This window comes from Anabrus simplex, chromosome 1 (assembly GCF_040414725.1).
Source record: "Anabrus simplex isolate iqAnaSimp1 chromosome 1, ASM4041472v1, whole genome shotgun sequence".
NCBI lineage: Eukaryota > Metazoa > Arthropoda > Insecta > Orthoptera > Tettigoniidae > Anabrus > Anabrus simplex.
In genome coordinates, this window is record NC_090265.1 from 446,603,486 (window position 1) to 446,620,494 (window position 17,009).

At 39.5% G+C, this 17,009-nt stretch overlaps 1 protein-coding gene across 1 annotated transcript in view; it reads right to left on the bottom strand.

Moving 5' to 3' along the window:
* Positions 1-818: 818 nt before the first annotated feature.
* Rsph3 (Radial spoke head protein 3) overlaps positions 819-17,009 on the bottom strand; it is a 145,812-nt gene continuing 129,621 nt past the window's right edge. Inside the window, exons 8-10 of the mRNA XM_067146269.2 lie at positions 16,007-16,093; positions 8,522-8,665; positions 819-892 (exon numbers count right to left, since the gene is read on the bottom strand). Coding sequence (XP_067002370.2) covers positions 819-892; positions 8,522-8,665; positions 16,007-16,093 — 305 coding nt within the window. The remainder of the gene's footprint in view (positions 893-8,521; positions 8,666-16,006; positions 16,094-17,009) is intronic.

The window sequence follows — 17,009 nt, forward strand, 5'->3', positions numbered from 1 at the left end:
TTAGTACGGATGTCGTCGAATGCCTAACTAGACATTGCACTTGCAACCACACACTCAAGTAGGTTTCTTGTTTGACGTACCTGGCCAGACTTTTACCGTGCAGGCATTCATGCGCTCGTTCCGAAGTAGCATAAGGCAGTTCAAAGGGAAGGAGGTTCGTATAATGAAGTGACATTGCGTGCCTAAAAAATTATATAGCAATACGCTGTAGAAATGCAAAAATGTGTAAAATATAAACTGGCTTTGTAAAGAAATCTAATGCACTAGTTTTGAAGTGACTTCGTGTTGTTGGAGCACGATAATACCTGCCTATATAATCTCCGATCTACTCAACATACTCTTGACGGACATTAGAAACTTCCACGGCCAGCACGCGAGCTCTCCCTTTCACTGAGCACGCATGAGTCGAAGATGAGTCAGTGTCTTACGTCCCGACAGATCACTAAGATGTCTTGCAGAATTGCATCAACAGGTGCAAGAAGCGTGGAACAGGGCAATCGTAGTGTGATGTTCGGCACCTGTGAGATTGTTTGCATTCAGGAATACAGGTCTGTGTTGATACGTAAGGAGATTACACAATGTTGATATTGCGCACATCCCGTACTTTCGAAGATATGCAGATATTGCATACAAAGAGCATTGTACAGTATGTACTAATTCTTGCAACCTACTTTAGTATAGGTAATAAATGATCTTGAATACATTAAAACACATGATTAAGGAGTCTTTTTCAGAAATGTACCCTGGAGAAGTACACATATTTTTGAGGTTGAATGATATATCTTACCTTTGAGTGGGATAAAACCATTTCACAGGTTTTATACATCGTCATCATCTTCAATTTCCGGAGGTACTTCGAGGACAGGTTCGGAGGGCAAGGTAACAATATCCTCTGAAAACACGAAACAAGTGAAGATAATATGGTGGAACTATAAAGTATGTCTTAATTTCCTGTACTTAATGTTGATACTTTTTGACCTGATTCATGACCTTTATTCTCTGCGTTACTACACAGTTACACGATTAATAAATTCAGTAGCATAGGTCACTCTGAGAGAGACAGTTAGTGTAGTATTTACACTTTTAAAAGTATAATTTATCAGAAACTTATAGAATATTTCTTAGCGATTAAATTATGAATATTCTCTCAGGCCTTTTACATCATCTATTTGCAAGTGTAAACAAAAGATGCAAAGCATAGGCATTGTAAAGAACAATGCATCTGAAATGAGTAAATGTAAATTCCGAGACTTTAGTTAGGTAAAACGTTGGTCAGTTTTTAACATTCTTCGAAGAGTAAGTCATTGTTACAACAAGGACTGTTAAGTATAGCTTGAACAGAATATATTTCGTCTGGCAAGATTTAGGTCATAAGGCCCTCTCTTCCATATAATCAGAAAATACAATATTTAACGTAGAAAAATTAAAAGAAACAGACTACAAATGAGACATCTTACAGTTACTAAACAATGCAGCATTATGATATAAAATAGGAATAAAAAATAAGAAATAAATGATGATGTACACAATTTGTTACATGAATATAATATTCACAAAATGTTAACTTAAACCATTTCCTTAATAACAGCAGTTTATTAATCAGTGCACATCTTAAATAAAGTTTAATCTACAATGTTAATATAACATGCGAATAACAACATCTGTTACCTAGTAGGTATTGGTGATAACGTTACCTGAAGCTAGCAGATGAGGCCACACTGAGAGAGACAGGTAGTGTAGTACTTACACATTTCAAAGTATAATTTATCAGAAACTTATAGAATATTTCCTAGGGATGAAATTATGGATATTCTCTCAGGCCTTTACGTCATTTATGTGCAAATGTAAACGAAACAAGCAAAGCATAGGCATTGTAAAGAACAATGCATCTGAAATGAGTAAATGTAAATTCAGAGACCTTTGTTAGGTTAAACGTTGGTCAGTTTCTAACATAGAAGAAGGTCTTCCGTCAAGAGATCATTATCAGCTTCTCATATCACTGCAGAAGGTGCGCTATCAAACAATGATCGTGTGATGAAAATAATTACCTGGTTGAATCTCATTTGTGAGCTCTCTATATCAATGCTCATGGTACACTATCAAACAGTTTATGTGATGATATTATTAGAACTGTGATGGAGACACTTACGTGATATCATTAATTTTTCATCTCCTTACATCACTGCCCATGGTGCGCTATCGGTCACTGAGTTGTGTTATGAAATTGGACCTATAATGAAAGCAGTTATCTGGTTGATATTCATTTGTCAGTTCTTCCGATCACTACCTATGGTGCGTTATCAAACACTGAGTTGTGTCATTAGCTTATTGGACATAACCTCATGCCACAACCTATTGTTTGATAGCACACCAATGACAATGATGTGAGGGCCTGACAAATGAGCCACAGTCTGCTAAGTTGTTCATCACTGGTCCAATCAGCTCAGCTTGCAACTCATCGTTTTATGGCGCACAATGGGAAGTGACGTGAGGAACTGTCAAATGAAATTCAATCAGATACGTTTCTTCACCATAGGTTCAATAAGCTCATCACACAACTCATTGTTTGATAGCGCACTATAAACAGTGATGTGTGAACCTGAGAAATGACGTTTAATGAGATAAATGTCTTCATCACACAGCTAATTGCTTGATAGCGCACCGTGGAGAGTGATGTGAGGGCCCGAAAAGTGAACCAAAGCCTGGTAAGTTTTTTATCGTAGGTTTAATAAGTTCGTCACAAAGCTCACTGTTTGACAGTGCACTATAAAGAGTGACGTGAGAAGCTGGCAAATCAGCTTCAGCCATATGAGTTTCTTCATCGCACGTCAAATAATCTCATCACGCAACTACTTGTTTGATAGCGCAGCATGGGTAGGATATGAGGATCTGACAAACGACCTTCAACCAGGTAAATGTTTCCATCATGGGTACAACCACCTTATCACAAAAGTTATTGTTTGATAGAGTTCAATAGGCACTGATATGGGTAAATGACAAATACTTTCAGCGAGATATGTTTGTTGAATATTCAGTCGATAGGCTGGTTGGAGTCTCGACAACTCCGCCGTCAGCTGTCATAGATGACCTAGGCACAGCTGAAGAGGCTCTCTAGGGAAATGCGGAGCGAAGTAGTTTTCAGTTGTTCTTCAGCGATCCAGAGGTTACTATTATCTAATCAGTCCGGCAAGCCCACTGCTACATTCTGCAAATCGTACTACTACATCATATATCGGCTTGATTCAGACTCTCACGTATGCCTTATGTCAGGCACACTTTGCATCACTGCCTGTGATGAAACTACACATTATAGATTTATTGTGTGCTGTCTTTCTCTCACCCATTGGCTCATACATATCGATGGCCGAGAACGAAAGGGTTACAACTGAGTCGTCTATTTGTAAAAACGGCCATCTAAAAAAAATTGAAATCCACTTTTTGTGTTCAATGTGTTCTCTGTCCACTTTTACACGAGATAGAAAACGATTAGCTTCAAACTCGGCCTCCAACCAGCTTATTTTCTTCATAGAAAATTGGAATTAGGCAAAAGATGTTGAATCTATACTGACTATACATTTTAGAACTCAGTGGTGAAATGTAGAAGAGCTCATTAATAATAACCTTTCACAAAACAACCCAGAAGACGGGGAAGATGATTGTGAATACAGTGTAAACAGTGGCATCAATTAGTGTTTAATTCTGGTTCATTTTATGTAAATACATTGGTTTTCTACACTGAATTGATTTATCTTTATGTTAAGTTTTAAATAAAGAATTTATGTACAGTTTCTTTCGTTTCGTGCAAACCCAACCATATCCAAATTTGAAATTTAAATATTCCAAATAATTATGCAAATAAAACATTGGTATTCTGTAACATTCATTACAATGTTATTTATAGGCGATTAAGCAAATAAAAATTTAACCATTTGGAGCTGGCCGGTTTTGCAAATAGACGAACTCAATTCAAAATACATGATTTTTCAGAAAAAAATTAAAGATTTCAGCAGTTTACATCATTTACTCTAAAAACCGCTTGTTACACACATCTTATGAACATTCATGTGTACATAGTTCTTGCATAATTTGTTGTAATCTGGAAAAGAGTTACAACTCAAAATGACCCTTTCGAATTAAACAAAGCGACTACTGTTAAAACATTGAAAACTCTTAGAAGTGCGTCCTGGCATGCATTAAATACATTAGATTTTTTGTTATAACACTTCCGGAGATTGCAGAGGTCTAAATAACCTATACATTGATGGTAAAATCACCAAGATCTTTTTTTTTGGGTTGTAACCATTTCGTTCTGAGCCATCGATATTTCATTTCGGGTATAAATACTGGCAAAAATATTCGAAAATCAGTTCTTGTCTTATCGTCAGAGCTGAGAGGACAGCAGCAAGCTAGCATTATCCGCTATGACGCCAGTATGGGTCACCATTCTCGATGCTGACTTTCTACAGAGTTAAGGTGGCAAGAGAGATTTGTCAAACTTCTTTGCATTTAGTGTCTCTTAATGCTACAGTGTTTACAGAACATAACATGGACTTGTTCGACTTTTATGTGCAACTGTTGTGAAGACAAGTATTTCTTACCCTTTAATCAGTAATTCATAACCACCAGGATTGCTTGATGCGAGAACTTGAAATATCCAAGGGAAAGCAGCATGACTTCTTCTGGGTTATTTCCGACAAATGAGTAGTGTTACGAAAATATCGCAAAATTTGGACTGAGAATACTTGGAGTAAGAAAATGAACAGCTCGACTAAGCGGAATGTTCCGAGCTGTCAGTGCCTTGGAATTGCATTAGAGACGACTGTGATTGAGTAGAGTTTTTAAAAGTTTTTAAAATGAAGATAACGTTGAAATTCAAAAGGAGAAATTGAAGCAAATACTCATTTATAGGAAGAGGAATTGGAGATTGGAATAATTTACCAAGGGAGATGTTTGATAAATTTTCAATTTCTTTGATATCAATTGAAAAGAGTAGGTAAACAAACGATAGGGAATCTGTCACGTGGATGACAGCCCTAAATGCAGATCAGTGCTGACAGATGAATTGAAAAAAATGGAACGTAGGAACGGAAAGATCTGAATATTTCTTTGGAGTACCGTACTGTTACTGTAGTCCTAGAGGCTCATTAATTTTACATTCGTGTTGTTACTGAGGAAGTGATTAACTAAGATAACTGTGGCCTTCTTTACCATCGTTTAAGGTCATTCTCGTCACTGCTAGCGAAGTCTTTCCTCACGTATTTACTGTTAACTCAGTGTGATTGAGAAGTCTTATTACCGAAAGGCAGGCTTCAAAGCTGACTTAATTAACCAGTTTATAGTAAGATTATTTATATTCCAACTTCTTAACTTCCCTTTTGCCTTGTATTTCAAATTTCTTAAAACTATGTTATTTTATTCCACTCGGAGAAAGATGGCTGAATTTCCTAGAATAATCTGATATTTGTAACTCCGTATAGTTGAATTTGTACCTGATTGGTGATTATATAGCGTCTTCCTAAAATTCTTTGAACATAAGATTCTTTCTGCTATTTTGGATTATACATAGTATAACTCTATACCTTTTGAAATTGAGAAATGCAATGTTTACCACCTTCTTTTAGTTTTGGGCAAGAATCTTATAATCATTATTCTTTTAGCCTTGTGGGAGGTATATCCTTCGATATTTCCTTCCCCGTTTCTCGTCGAATTGAAAATTTATCTCCGAATAAGGCTTGAAACCTATTCTTACGAACTACTCTTATGCTAAAATTAATACTGAGAGTTTGAATTTTCTGCAAACAATAATTAGGCACTCGCTTGAAATTATAATTACTAGTGTTCGGATGTTCAGCAAATGCCATATTTTTTCCTGTCTTCCGTTTTAACTATTTGTTGAAATTAGGTTTGAATCGGTTATTTCTGAACATATTTAGCCTTATTTTATAGGGAATATAAGTGCATATTTTATCAATTTTATTGTTTTGATCGTATTTCTGTCATATTAGTTATTTAATGTCACATTTTGGTTATTCTTTCATGGAAAAATGCACTTTACTCTTAATGTGATGTCCCACATTGCTTGTGTAAATGTGTTTGTGGCATTCTAATGAAACCTGAAGCTCATAACTCAATGCTCAATAGTTGTCGTATGTTGTAACTCGTCTGGGGTTGCATTTAGCGTTTCACAATAACTTCCTTTAGAGATTTGCAGTGAGAATATTTGCATTCACTGGAATGCCACCCTTGTTAGGAGACAAGGAAATATCACAACGGCTTATCTTCTTATTTTTCCTAACGCTAGTGGCTTATGACCACTTCAGGTAGCACCTAAATGAGCTTCCTCCCTAAACTTTCTTAGATTTAACACAGACAATTTTCAAAGTTGCATTAACACTGGTAGAGCTGACATAAGGATACCTAAGGAAACTGTAGTTTTAAAGTAAGAAATTGCGTTAAACAGTTCCGGGAGGAATGCTTCCATACAGAGGGAAAAATTTGCACCTGCGAAGTGTGCGAAGTAAGTTCTGAAAGGGTTTAAATGCTCAGAAGCATAGCGACACTGATAGTTAAAAATGCTGAGATAAATGGGGAATCTGAGGTACGAAAGTTTTCTACATTTTCCTTCAGTTAATATTTCGTGTCCACAGTGACTGTCTGCGTATTATTAATTCCGATAACTAATACTATTTTCATTTGTTTGCAGAAGCAGCGACGCTGATAAATCTTGTTACCGAAAGCCAAGCTTCAAAGCTGACTTAATTAATCTTCAGTACTGACTACAGCTTAACGACTTATAAGGAATTTATTATAGAGACTAGTAGAATTAAGTTAAAAGAACTAGTACTGACATTGATTGAAGTAGTACAATAAGATTGTATAATGAATTGTACCTTTCATGTAACAGAACCAGGGGCAAAAAATCATTCGTTAGAAGTATATATACTTGGTCATATTTTCCATTTTTGGGTTATATTTAGCTATTTTAGGGGCATATTTGCCTGCATATTTGGGCGATTTTTAGGTCTTAAACACCCGAACCCTAATAATGACAATGTTTTAAATACGTGTCCCTTCCAGTCTTATCACATTTCTGATTCAAATTGTTGTTCCCAATAAACTACTGATTCATACCTTCCTCACGAATTTCACTAAGTTCAGGTCCCTTTAGTATGATGCCTTTGTACCCTTAGACTTCCCTTCATTTTTTCCTTTTCTTTTTTAGTCTTGTTCCATCCATGGATTTTTCCCTTGAGTTTGACCCAGTTCCCCTTTCGTGATATTATTATAATATTTAGATTTCCTCACCACTGCCCTGCACCCTAATTTGCTATGCGCGTTATTGTTCACTTTCATGATATTACTATTTTCTGTCGTCCGGCTCCATGACTGAATGGTTAACGTGCTGGTCTTTGGTCGATTCCCGGCAGGGTCGGGAATTTTAACCATAATTGGTTAATTCCCCTGGCGCTGGGACTGAGTGTACGTGTTGTCTTCATTATTATTTCTTCCTCATCACGCCTACGGGCGTCAAATAAAAAGACCTGCACCTGGCGAGCCGGACACATCTTGGCACTAAAAGCCATTTCATTTCATTTTTCATTTCTGTCGTAGGTTATTACTTATGAATGACATCTGGCGTCATTCTGTCAGAGCACTTTGATGTACGGTTTGAATAATTATGGGTAGCTCACCCCGTGCGTCATATCTTTTATATTATTAGGGCCTAATTCCCTTGTATCTTTACACCTATCTAACGAAGTTGACTTGTTCTCCGAACCACGAACAAGTCGCAGCTATTTCAAGAGCCATGAAAACGACTTTATTCAGTTGGATAAGGCAGTAAGAAAGATGAATTTGTAAATTAAGAAAGTTAAAAAAAAAAAAAACAAACGATATGCCATCGGCAGTTTTTGGGCGGAGGTATGGGAGGTCGGGTTTCCTTTACTTGTATTTCAGAAGTATACAGCTTTTCCTGTGAACCATTTAATACCTAAGTTAGGTTATTAGTATGCTCTTAAACTCTAATTTGGTACAAGTAATATATATGTACATTTCACTTTATTATCCTGGCCTCCCCATCACATGAACCAATGCGCCGCCACTGTTATATGCCCGCATCGATAAAGGGTTGTATGAATCGACCTGGCTGGTATAGAAACGGGTTCATTTAAGTTTGTAGTTAAACATAGTTTCACTTACCTTCGATCAGAAGTAAATTAAAAAAATAATGTCAGTACTGACATCCAAAAGCGAATGTTTGTTAGGAAATATGAGCCTTTACGGTCTCGGGAAGCATGTGAAGTCCCGATTAATAACCAGGAGAACTAAGATAATGCAGTACCTTTATTCCCTTCCAATTCTCATTCATTATTCCGTTTTTTGTCATGTTCCATGCATGGATTTCATCCTTGAGTCTTGCCCAGTTCCCCTTTCTTGAAATTATTATAATATTTAGATTTCCTTTCCAATGCGGTGAATTCTAACTGGCTGTGTTCATGGAGACTTTATACAATCTACTTACCAAGTTGTTGTTCGTCTGACAGTTCCCCTGACGGCTCGTACATGATTGGCTCTTCTACATCGCTTAGACCCAGTTTTGCCGCATCTTCTTCACCCATGACGCGGTAGATTTCGGCTCTCGTCTCCAGAATTTCTCGAACCATGTCTGTAAGAAATTATAATGTTTTATTAATAGCATTTGTATATGTACGAAGCATTCAATTTCATCTGTCACTTTAAATTTAAAATCCCGTGATGAAATGAACGAGTTTTAGCAAGAACAGTAAGAAATGGGAGAAAAATTATGAACGGAAATTTTACACTATTTTAGTAATGGAATACGAGGGATGTAAATAAAGTAATAGGAATATTGATAGAACGCAATATTAACGACCTAATAAGTACAATTGCATTACATTCCTTCAGTGCAGACATCCGAAAAGTCTATTACGTTTTGCCAAATGTGGGGAAGCCGTTGGGGACCGTACTCTGTTGATGACAGCGACGAAGCGCCCTACTGCGCGGAGTACAGTTGTGCGGCCTCGGAGGGGTTCTTTCAATTTCGGAAAAAGGTCGAAGTCACAAGGACTCATGTCTGGAGAGTAGGGAGGTTGTTCCAAGACCTCCCTTTGCCACCGGTGCAATACGAGCTTGACATTGTTTGCGACATGACAACATGCGTTGTCATGCAACACGATAGGGCGATGGTCTCGCAATAAACATGGAAGTTTGCGCCGCATAGCCGGAGCAGCGCTCCAGAAATCGGCAATAGTAGTCATTGTTGACGGTTTGTCTGTTACGGACAGCATGCATGAGAATAACATCTTCGTTAGTCGTATGCCACAATCAGAATAAGCTTCACTCGACTGGGTTCCTGTCGAAATTGCTGTGGATGTGGCGAACCTAGATGATGCCATTCATTCAATTGACGCTTTAATTGAGGCTCGTAGGCTCGTGCCCATGTCTCATCAATGGCGGCAGTACGCTGCAGAAATGCATCTCCTTCGTTGCGGTATCTGTCTAGATTAGGGCCTCTCAGGGTGCATGCAATGTGCACGGTGCAAAAGACGACTTCGCTTGGTTGATCAGAGTGCCGACCCCCACTCCTCTATTTTGGAGCAATAGCGCTGTCTCTCTCTTTCCCCACGCCTGTCTCGCTTGTTCCGCCTGTCTCCCTCTTCCTCACTTGGTCCGTAGCGCTCCAAATCTGAGCCGAGTTGATCCGAGCTTAGCCGAGTAGCCCAGAGGTGAAGCGTTGGTCCGAGCCGAGTGGGACCGATGCACTGTGCACAGGAACTCTGCGCCTCAGTTTGCACGCGTGAGATTTTGGGCGTTTGAGAGGCCCTGGTCTGGATGGATGCCAGCAAGTGCATTCAGATGCCATTTCTGTACGTCGGTGAGTTGATATGGAACCCAACTGGACGCATGTTTCCTCATGTTAAGACATTTCGTCACTATGTGCCACACTGTATGATGACTGAGACCAACTTCTGCGGATACTTCCCGGACAGTCCACCGATGGTCTACGGAAACGAGACCACTCACGATGTCAATCTTATCTTGAAGAATGGACGGCCAACCTGTGTGGTGCAAATCCGCAGTCTCATTCCGACCCGCACGCAGCCGTCCTATACCGTAATGCATTCTCACCACAGGCTTCACGTAATCCTCGATAACATTCCGATGCATTTTTCCACGGACAACTTCGAATGCTGATCACCTTTTGAAAACATGCTTCAGACCGGTGAAATCGACACTCTTCACTTCAACGCCACACAGCAACAGTACTCCCAACGGGATGCCCGTAAAATGCACACTACATGTCGACGACAGCGCCACCTGATCGCTCCCACATCCTTTTTTCGCATGCCCGATCTCCTGCGAGTGTCTGGATTACGATATCCTGCGAGTGTCTGGACTATCTCCTGCGAGTGTCTGGACTACGTTGCCATTACTTTACATAAAGCCCTTGTATAAAGCCGTGTCACTTAGATTGTGTGGAACTGGATTGAGATTGATAATTAATAAATTATGTCATCTGGAAATTTTCATAGTCAGTATTCAAAAAATTAACTTGCAATGTATTTAAAAAAAATGAATCTTTTCCAAATCCTAACACTGAAAATTATTTAATTCGGTTTTAATACAATCAAATCTGATCGAGGAACTATTATTAAGCTCTTTAGTAAATACAATCATTTATTTTAAAAGTATTTTCCAGTGCTAAAATGTTCGTAGTAAGAACTGTAATTTTGTTCGAATGCTTGTGTTTGATGTTACGCACCGCTAGACACTTTCACGTTTATACAAGACGCTAGGTGCAAAAATGTTTGCGTTCTTATGTGTTTCTGACATGTTCCTGGAGTATTTGGTACCTTCAAATTCCACCGATCAGAGTCGGGATGAGACCCGCTATGGAAAGTGCAATATGAACTTCAGCCCTAAACAGTCAGGGTAGAGAAATTACCTGGTATTTCATGAAAAGACTAGCGGTACCTGTATTTTTCCATGTCAATACAAATTACAATGAGTTTTAAAAAACGTTCAAAGATTTAAAAAACCGTATGGCGTTGCTAGTCTGGTATACTACTAGTAAGCAGCCCCTCCGAAGAGTGTGGGAGGCATCGGCCGTGTATGAGAAACTGCGTGTTATTATGTTGTGTGTGTTTGTGTGAGTTGCAGGGATATTGAGGACAGCACTAACACCCAGTTCCTGAGCCAAGGGCTAATTATTTAAAATCCCCGACCGGCCGGAAATCGAAGCTGGGGCCCTCTGAACCAAAGGCCATTACTCTGACCATTCAGCCAAGGAGCCGAACAAGTTCAACGATAAATGGTTATTGGGTACAATGGACCGCCTCTGTGGTGTAGTGGTTAGTGTGATTAGCTTCCATCCTCGGAGGCCCGGGTTCAATTCCCGGCTCTGCCACGAAATTTGAAAAGTGGTACAAGGAACGGAACGGGGTCCACTCAGCTTCGGGAGGTCAACTGAGTAGAGGGGAGTTCGATTCCCACCTCAGCCATCCTCGAAGTGGTTATCCGTGGTTTCCCATTTCTCCTCCAGGCAAATGCCGGGATGGTATCTAACTTCCCTCTTCCTTGTCTAACCCTTCCGATCATCCTATTCCCCCGCAAAGCCCCCGTTAGCCTAGCAGGTGGGGCCGCTTGCGCGATGTACTGGTCCTACTCCCCAGCTGTATCCTACCGACCGAAAGTCTCGCGCTCCAGGACATTAACTTTGAGGTGGTAGAGGTTGGATCCCTCGCTGAGTCCGAGGGGAAAAGCCAACCCTGCAGAGTAAACGGATTAAGAAAGAAAGAAGAAAGGTACAAATGGAATAGACTGTATTATATAATAGCATTTATAAAGAGGTGCTCAGTAAGTTATTAATATACAGTATTTTTTTATTGATATATGTAACATTATGAGAAGAATACACACTTCAACAAAAGTTTTGCATCACCTGTGTATTGTGTAGTTCATGACACTCAAAACACAACAAGGCCGAGTAATCTCTGTACACCGAACAACAAAAAAGGGCATACTGTACAAGTTTATGTCTGGGGAAGAGGCAGGCCACTCCAGTTGTGTGATCCCAGCACGATGAAGGAAGGTGTTCACGAGAACTGCACGATACGCATGCGCGTTATCGACCATTAAGATGAAATACTCTTCAAAATGCTGGTCACACAACTCCACTATTGATTGTAGAATGTTCTTTCCGCACTGTAGAGCATTTAGGGTATCCTTCGCAACTATGAGAGGATATGGTGACCTATGTAAAGCCACCCCAAAACATCACTCCACCAATACCTTGTTGAACACGTGTGACGCTGTGTTGGGATATTGCGATATTACTGGGTTCCCTCCAAACACGTTGTCCTGCCATTGTCAGGGGTCAAACAGATCCGACATTTATCCGTAAATAGCACCCTAGACCAATTCTGGAGCGTCCATGCAAATATCGACTGTGTTTTCCGCAGCATGGTGGAAGTTCACTAAACTTGTCCAAATACGCCTCTAATACTTCCTTCCGGGTGCTCCAATTTTAACTGGAATGCTGCCTCCCATTTGAGAGTGGCGTCCTACCCTTAGTAAAGGTAAGAGGTAAGAATGTATTCTGCCCGAAGGCAGGTCCGAATCTCCACAGAGGTGTGCCTGAGCCAGAGTTTACGTACGGTAGGGTGCCCAGTTCCTTTCCGCTTCTCCATTCCCTTGCCCCCCCACCAACAGCGCGTGGCAACGTATCCAAACCTTGAACACGCCCAATGTTGCTTAACTTCGGAGATCTTACAGGATCCGGTGTTTCAACACGGCTACCATTAGGTAGCGCTATTTACGGCTGTGGGTATATTTACAAACAACTTACGGTGTGGATGTCCGACATACACAGGAACGGTCGCATCATGTCGTGGAGTACGAGGTGGAACTCACCACGATCATCAGGATTGCAGGTTCCCATCCTTCAACCTTCCCCCAACAGTTTGTTTGGACACATGACGTCATGTAGATCCCACGAACTCCGAACTCAGTTTCGCAGCACTAAGCCTTCGGTTCCTCCGTGGCATATCATATCGGGGTGATGCGACAATTTTGTTGACGTGTGTACCATTTCCTAGCTTATTCTAGTCAAATGCAGTGCATTTGTTAATATGGTGAAATTTCTTTTCGACTTAGGCGTTTGCACATCACACAAATTAAGGGCATATTTATAGGTAGTGCTGTGAAACTGATCAGAGAATTGAGTGATTGCATCGTTGCACCGTCTAAATAAGAAGCTTCAGGCAATTCACTGTTGACTTATCCAGCGTTGGGGAGATGCTGTGTTATGAATTGATGCTTTCATTTATTGTTGTGGATGGCTCTGAATAATGACATTAAGATCACGACAAGTTCCTTCAGATTTTATGAAAGGCGTTGCAGGTACATTACTGGTTTGTTAGATACACGAACTTGCTGGCGAGACTTGCTGCTTACTGGACATTACTTCTGATATTGGCTGGATTAAATTTGATAGTTTCATTGACCTGTCTCATTCTCATCCTTGACTTTCACAATATGAAAGTAACTGAGGTATGAACGATAGTGTGGAAATGTCACTCGAAGGATTAGTTGATGCGTGTATTTCAGTGAACTTGGCAGACTGATATGCAACAGCAACTTCTGTCTCAGTGAGGAAAGGCATCGAAAAACCATCTCACTCCTGATTTCCCTTGTACACTTCTTTAGTGACATCCAGACCATCTATGCCATCTGATGGAGGAGCTGCTGAGGACTCAAGCAGACTTCGGGATAAGTACTCAACATAAATATCATTAGATATCACTTAAAGTTTTTGACACGGTAATCCCAAGTATATCAGACGACAATTCAGGTATATTCGATAAATCTAATTCTGATACACTTCTTGTTGGTGCTGTTCTATCCTTCTACCTTACTTTATTCAGCTCTTGGCTTGTTTTTTCCTGCTGCACAATACTGTTCACCGGTGAGGATAACGGTAGTCATACCAAACTAGTTGACACGCAGATGAATCACGCAATGCGTTTTTATTAGGGGCAATAATTAGATCTCAAATCATTTACTGACCATATCTTCTTAGCCATATCCCACCCCCATAATACCTTCGCCGGGAAAGTGCTCCAGTACGAGTGAAAATAATGGACGGCAAAAAAATGGTAATTCATGGAGGCATCGAAGATATTGTTACCAGCAGTCAACCTCCTGGGACAGCCAGGAAACTAGCAGACAGCAACTTCAGTCTACAATCGTGTATGAATCTTGAGCGTCCCGTTAGAGTGTCACAATCTACCACTGCTCACGGATAAATGAGAGGGTTTTAACCTACTTCGGAACATCTGGTCAATCATTAGAGAATTTGAACTCGTCATGTCAGATGAGCCGACCTACTGCATAAATGGAGAAAACGTTCGTCTGCAGTATGTGGATGTGGAGCTCCAAGGCAAACACTCCAGATTATTGTGGAACTGTGTCCACTTGCAGTACATCAGGGAGACCATAGAGACTTTATAGCGTCAAGTATGGGTTATATAAATAGTGTATCTGTGTATTTATTAATGTAAATAGTTCCTTTATAGTGAAATTTTGGTGTGTTTCTGGCATACGCTAAATAGATATTCTAAATGTAATTATTGTTGATATTACACCGTTATTTTTCTTCGTATAGATGACCTGTGTACCAAAACATGGAAATTAACTGTGTAATTAGGTACCCTAACGAATAATTGAAAGGTCTTCCTTCATACATTAGCGAACGTACATTTCAGAAGCTATTCAAACATTTTTCGAAACATGCAATATCCCCAAAAGTAAAGTAAAAACGGATTGTGCTTTCTCCTCTTGAAAGCAGATGTATCCTTCTAGAGGATGAACTATCCTTAGATTAACAGATACACGTTTGTAGATTTTTAAAAAATCCAAATTTTAATATTTGAAAGAAGAATTTTCTAATGGGTTTTCGCTTATAATCCCTTGAGGTTTTTTTTATTAAATGACCATTTTTTGTTCATCCTCAATAATAGCTACATCTAAAGAATTCAAAATTTTAAAAGCGAATCATCCAATTAAGTTACGTAATATGAGGTCTGAATATCTTGATACTTTGTTATCTTGTTTATTATTTAACAGGAGAGGAATAATGCAACTCAAACAACAAACGTCACGTGACGTAGAGTGTTGTGCTTACGTGCCGCGCCCACTATTTTCACTACAGTGTACCCCAATAAAATGCGAATACCTTAAAAAGAAGACTACTGGTATTTTTGCATGAAAATGGTGCAGAGACGGAGGAAAGTATAATCAATCAGATGATCTCAAAATATTGAGATTGTTCAGCATGTAAAGCCTCTTAATGGCATGAAACCATTTGTATAACGACTGATATAGAATGAAAGGATGTTAGCTACCAAACTAAAGGATGATAGACCAGGATACCGAATGTTGTTGTATGAAGTAATAAAGGATGTCAGCAGTGTCCTGGCAGTGGGAAAATATTATGGAAAGTTGGTAGGGACAGATGAAGAGAATAGGGAAGGGATCAAGACGTATTTCGACTAGCTCTTAAAAAGCTGGAAATAGAAACGGAACTAAAGCGCATGAAATTTGGTAAATCAGTACGGTTTGATGAATTGAGTGTGGAGATGAGAAAGATAGTGGTAGAGATGGCGCTGGTGGTTAACATTGTAAGAGGAAGTAAAATTAGATAAACATCTGCATCGTGATAAAGTTAGTGGAATACAAATGACTATTCGGAATGCTTTTTGTCATCTTATAATAGAACAGGATTCCAGAAGACTGAGTTGTGTGGTTTACTGACTTTCGTATAAAGATATAAGTAAGTTTTCTCAACAGTGTTTACAACTTGGTGATGATGATGGTGCTTGTTGTTTAAAGGGGCCTAACATCTAGGTCATCGGCCTTCAAAAACTATTCTTAGTTATATTAAATTATTATGACCACACTCATAACGAGCATATATATATATTACCTGTGAGGATATCTCGGCTGCTGACCATGTTGTCCATCTCTTGTTGTACTTCGTTCATCAACCAGGGCATGAAGTTCTCCGCCACATCTGAAGATGAAAACAGAAATATAATAACCTCTCACCTGATTCTAGCTTTGCAGAATAGAACAAAGATATATACAAATATTTACTAAACAGTAATTAATGACATGTTTTGATATCGAAAGGTTAAGTTACGTTCTAAAAGGATTCACGGATAGTTTTAACTTTTGATAATTTGTGAATTTCGCTACCACTGTAGTTAGGGAGCTTACGTAACATATCCGCATGCGATACAGAACAGAATTTCAGGCGTTACACAATTTAGTTCGTTGCCTTTACTTTTTAAATATGAGAGGCTGCTTTCTCGAGTCATTGACGTGATCCGTTTACATGATACCATGAAAGAACGACATTAATAACCCATATTCCTCTTCTTCAAGAGGACTGTCTTCAGTGACAGCTATCTCTACGATTCTATACAATGGAAAAAACTGATTGTATAAGATTATACCAGTATCCATATCATTTCAGCATCTTTTGGTAACGGTGACTACATTCGAATTGGAACTGACAAAGATTCAACGCCACTAAGATTCATCCTCACCAACAAGGATGTTCCAATTAACCTCAAGACCAAGGTTTATAATACGTCCGTGCTGCCAGTTACAACTTACGGTCTGGAAACGATGACTCTGACGAAGGAAAGTGCTCGCAAGCTTCAGCGAACACAACGAGCCATGGAGCGACAGATGCTAGGGATCAGCCTTAGGGATAAGATCCGTTCAGAGGACATCAGGAGAAGAACTAATGTAACAGACATCCTAGAGATAGTAGCAAGACTAAAATGGCAATGGGTAGGACACGTAGCTCGACAAGACTACAACAGGTGGACCTCTAGGATTGTTCACTGGAGACCATGGGGACACAAGAGAGGCATTGGAAGACCCCTGAAGAGATGGCTCGGTAAAGCTGTTGGCTGGAA